At 61.7% G+C, this 4,222-nt stretch overlaps 1 protein-coding gene across 6 annotated transcripts in view; it reads right to left on the reverse strand.

The window, feature by feature from the left end:
* Positions 1 to 512: 512 nt before the first annotated feature.
* Positions 513 to 4,222, reverse strand: part of LOC103621146 (protein O-GlcNAcase) — a 12,793-nt gene continuing 9,083 nt past the window's right edge. For 4 of the 6 annotated variants that reach the window (XM_017742400.1, XM_017742399.1, XM_017742401.1 and 1 more), the window contains 6 exons: positions 3,614 to 3,699; positions 3,298 to 3,402; positions 2,369 to 2,460; positions 1,795 to 1,987; positions 1,543 to 1,714; positions 513 to 1,245 (listed from right to left, as the gene is read on the reverse strand). In XM_017742400.1, the coding sequence (XP_017597889.1) occupies positions 1,109 to 1,245; positions 1,543 to 1,714; positions 1,795 to 1,987; positions 2,369 to 2,460; positions 3,298 to 3,402; positions 3,614 to 3,699 (785 nt within the window). In that variant the 3' untranslated portion in view covers positions 513 to 1,108. Of the gene's footprint in view, positions 1,246 to 1,542; positions 1,715 to 1,794; positions 1,988 to 2,368; positions 3,036 to 3,297; positions 3,403 to 3,613; positions 3,700 to 4,222 lie in introns of those variants that run through there. The other 2 variants (XR_001864625.1, XM_017742403.1) reach the window with 2 other exon arrangements.

Below are 4,222 nucleotides of genomic sequence, written 5' to 3' on the forward strand. Positions count from 1 at the left end.
GGCCGCGAGGAGCTTCCAGCTGAGCCCCCACTCCCGGGGTTTGGCCACCCCGACCCCAGCCAGCCCTCTCCTCACCCCGGGGCCGGGGCAGCCAGCTCCGAAGGGCAAGGGAGGGAAACAGCCAGGAATGGTTTGTCTTTGGCAGCCCTTTTCCAGGGGTTGCAGTTGGGTGGCTGGACAGATGCCCCCTCCTTGCATCCTGCCTGTCCTGGGCTGGCTGCGGCGCCCAGACCCATAGGGGAGGCCCAAGCCCGGGGGTCCCATCCCGCAGGAAAGCCCTACAGGGCTGGGGCCGTGAGCTCACACTGCCAGAGGCTGGAGCACCTTCCCGGAGTGCAGAGCAGGGGGAAGCCGGGGAGCAGCTGGGGAAGTGGGTGTGTGGGGAGCTGCTTTGTTTGAGGTGACACAAGACTGACTGTAGCAACAGCCGGTGTGGGATGTGTGAGAGGGCATGAGGGTGTGAGAGGGACGTGCTGGCACCCCAACACTTTCCCCCAAGAGACGAGCCATGGTGAGAGCCCAGCAAACGCTTTATTGCCAAGGACAGCGCTTCCCTCAGCCCCCAGGCACAAAAATAGAGGCTGCCTCACCGCATCCCATACCAGATCAATCCATTACAGACAAGCAGGTCCTCGGTGCTGAGAGCCAGCCCCAGCATCAGCCTCAGGCCACACAGGGGATGGAGAGAGCTGGGCAGCCCAGCCTGCGTGACAGGGACACTCCTGTAGCACTAAGGCACCGTGCTGTGCTCCGGGACCACCAACCCAGACACTGCCCATGGGCTCCCGCAGGCCTGGGGGCCTGCAGACAGCCTGGCTCCCCAGCAAAGGTGGAGGGTACCCAGCAAACAGGACCAGTTGGGGTGGCACAGAGGTGGCCCAATCCCCTGAGTGGCAGAAATAGCTCTCTGCTACCCAGGTACCTCACAGCCCTGCACACATCCCAGTGACATCCTGCTCACCCCCAGGCCGTGTCCCCTCTCACTTGTACCTGGTCTGCTCGAGGTGCCCCTCTGTTCCCGCTTGCTCAGGCCGACGCTGTGCGGGATGGGTGGTCAGCCTGGCCTGGGGAACCAGCCTGTCCTGGGGCACTGGCTCCCTGTGCCCCATCAGAGGAGACGTCCCAGGAGCTGAGTGCCGGGAGAGCTGCCCCAGGCCACCGGCAGGGCGACAAAGCCCAGTTTGCTGTAGAAGCTCAGCTGCTGCCGGTCGGTGTCACTGACCTGGCAGAACACTCCCCGTGACCCTGGAAGGGAGGTGAGAGGTCAGGGCACCAGAACCCCAGTGCTGGGACGGGGCACAGTGACAGGGATCCCCTCCGTAAGGGGATTGGTCTCTCCACTGCCCCTTTGGCACAGAGTGCCCCTGTGATGCCCTGAGACATGTCCCAGTCATTTCCCCCAGTGCAAAGGGAGGGGACAGTGCCTGGGAGCTGGGGCTGCTCTCCACCAGAGAGGGGCCAGCTCCCAGCTCTGGTGGGTGAGGGAGCAGTTGGGATGGGGTTGTGCTGGATGAAGGGCCAGCACTCGGAGGTCATGCTCACCGTTGGCCCTGAGTGCGCTCAGCAGGCAGAGGGCCAGGCTGCGACTGGCCCCCACGTCCAGCACGCGGGGGGCCGTGCCCAGCTGTACCAGGGAGGGGAAACGTCTCAGCACGGGCTGGGGCACAGCCAGTGGCTCTGCATGGAAGAAGAGCACTGCTTCCTCCAGGGCATCCTGCAGGAGACAAGCACAAGTGAGGGAACCCCCTCCACCTCTCCCATCCACGCTCCCCTCTGCTCCAGGTGTCCCCTCACCTGTCCCAGAGCTGGGCCACCTGCGCCCAGGTCTGGGGGGTACTTGTGCCGTATGGCTGGCAGCCAGCTGCTGTCTCGCTGCTGCAGGAAGCCCTCGGCGTGGAGCGCTCCGGCTGCATAGCCACACGGGCCACCCTCATCCTCCAGCACAAAGGTGTACTCGGGGCTCAGGCTGAGGAAGCTGCCCAGGAGTCTGCCAGGCAGAGCAGGAGCATGGCTCAGCTGAGCCTGGAGCCCCTGGGAAACCTCAGAGCAGCTTCGTCCTTCATGCCCCAGCTGGACAGCACCCAGCACCCACTGACCACCCCTTTGAGATCCCTGCTAGAAACCCTCAGCCAACGGGAGCCATTGCAGCCTCCAGCATCCAGGCTGGACATCTGTAACAGTGGCTGCCGTGACCCTGCTGGACATCAGCATGGGGGTGTCCCTCCCTGCCCCCCTCAGTGAGGCCATTGCCAGCCATGGGGCAAAGCTGGTCCCCAAAAGAATGCCGACAGGCCATTGCCTCACTCCCCAGCCCTGCATCACCCAGCACGTGTCCAGGGTCAGCACAGTCCAAAGGGCTACATCTCACCTGTCACCGAGGAGATCCGGGTGGGTCACGAGGATCTCTGCCACTTTGGGATCACAGTCCAAACTCTCCCGGCACATGCGGTAAAGCTCTCCCTGGAAGACCCGGACCCATGTCAGCCCTGTCTGTGCCTGCCGTGCCACAATGCCAGCCACCACCTTCTGCTGGCCTCGGGCTCATCACCACAGCACAGCCAGCCTTCAAACCAGAAATTGCCATTCCGGTCAGGCATCCTGAGAGCAGCCGCTGCAGAGACGGCCCCAGGCCGGAGCATGCTCAGAGCAGCCAGAATGGCACCAAAAACAACACTGAAACTCAGGTCTCCAGAGAGCCTGAGCACAGCAGGACATCCCCAAATGTCCTGTCTTGGTCACAGTTGAGTTTGCTGCTGCAAACATTCTGATAAAAGCCTTGCTCCTGAAAGGGGAGGCTGCCCTGATAACCCAACAACAGGGGCAGGACTGTGCCCTGCTGTGCCTGTTCCTGCAACAGGCCGATGGGCTCAGCTGGATTTTCCTCTCAGAGTTTCACTGGACACAGACTTTGTTGTTGTCAAGGTTCAGCCTGAACAGATGAGCTGCACTCGTGTCTGTGGTGCCTGGATTTGTGGTGTTAGCCTTTCCTTGAGCTGGAGAGGAACAGGGTGAGGGAGTGAGGTCTGGCCAGGCCCCTGTCACAGAGAGGTGGGTTTGCTGAGGTCACAGCACATTCTCCAGCCCATGGTCCGACATGCTGACCACAGCCCCGAGAGCTGCCCCAGGCCAGCTGGCTCTGAGCAGAGCTGGACCCGAGGTCCCTCCCCACCTGTGTCACCCCACACTGGGAGCTCAGCCTGGGGTCAGCAGCAGATGAACCCATAACTCATCATTTTAAGGGCAGCACAAGCCATGCAAAGGCTCTGGCAGGACACCCCTCCATGCCACGGCTCCCACCTTGTCCAGGGGCAGCAGCGGGCGCAGGAGGTACAGCTGGCTGGATGGGAAGAGCGGGGGTGTATGGTAGAAGAGGTCACAGCTGTTCCCCACGGGCAGCAGTGCCTGGAAGAGATACAGTCCATCAGTTGGTCCTGGCATCCTGGAGGCAGCAGGAGGGTGGCTCTGAGACTCCGGAAATCCCAGGAATCACAGCCCAGGTGCAGAGGCCTGGGGCTGCTCTGCCTTCCCAAGCTTGCAGCAGCTCAACAGCAGAGTTGGGATATTGGCTTCCCAATGGTTCCTTCAGCCCCCACAGGGAGGGAGACACCCTCACCTGCAGCTCTCCAAAGAGGCCCCCACGACGCGCCCAGGGCTCGGCGTCCCTCCCCAGCAGGATCGGGGCAGTGATACTCTGGCACCCTGGAAGCAGCAGGACACAGACACACATGAGGTGAACAAAAACCTGCTAGGCAAAGGGAGGTCAGCCTCTGCCAGGCAGATCCCTGCTGTCACAGCTCCAAGGATGTGTTCCCCAGCTGTGCAGCCTGAGACAGTGGGAACGTGCCCTGCATGGCTGCGTCCCCGAGGAAGGGGCTCAAGGTACACGGCTCCCTCTCACACTGGAGACCTGCTCAGGTCATCACCTGGTAACAGTTCTTGGTTTTTAAGAGGTCACAAGGCCCACAAAGCAACCAGGGAGCCCTAAACCAGAGGAAAACTGTGCAAAGCGATGCACAGGCATTGAAAAAACAGCTCCACCTCTCACCAAGGGCATTACTGCTCCCAGAACCCTTCTTCCACACAGGCCCTGGGGTCTTTGGGATAAAAGGGCTGAGGAACCATATCCTAGAAATGACTGTGAGATATGGTGAAGATCTACTCCAATGACTGCCCTGTCCCTGGCAGCAGTGTCTCATCCTGCCCCACTGTGTCATTCCCAGGG

The sequence above is a fragment of the Corvus brachyrhynchos genome, unplaced genomic scaffold, assembly GCF_000691975.1.
Source record: "Corvus brachyrhynchos isolate BGI_N302 unplaced genomic scaffold, ASM69197v1 scaffold166, whole genome shotgun sequence".
NCBI lineage: Eukaryota > Metazoa > Chordata > Aves > Passeriformes > Corvidae > Corvus > Corvus brachyrhynchos.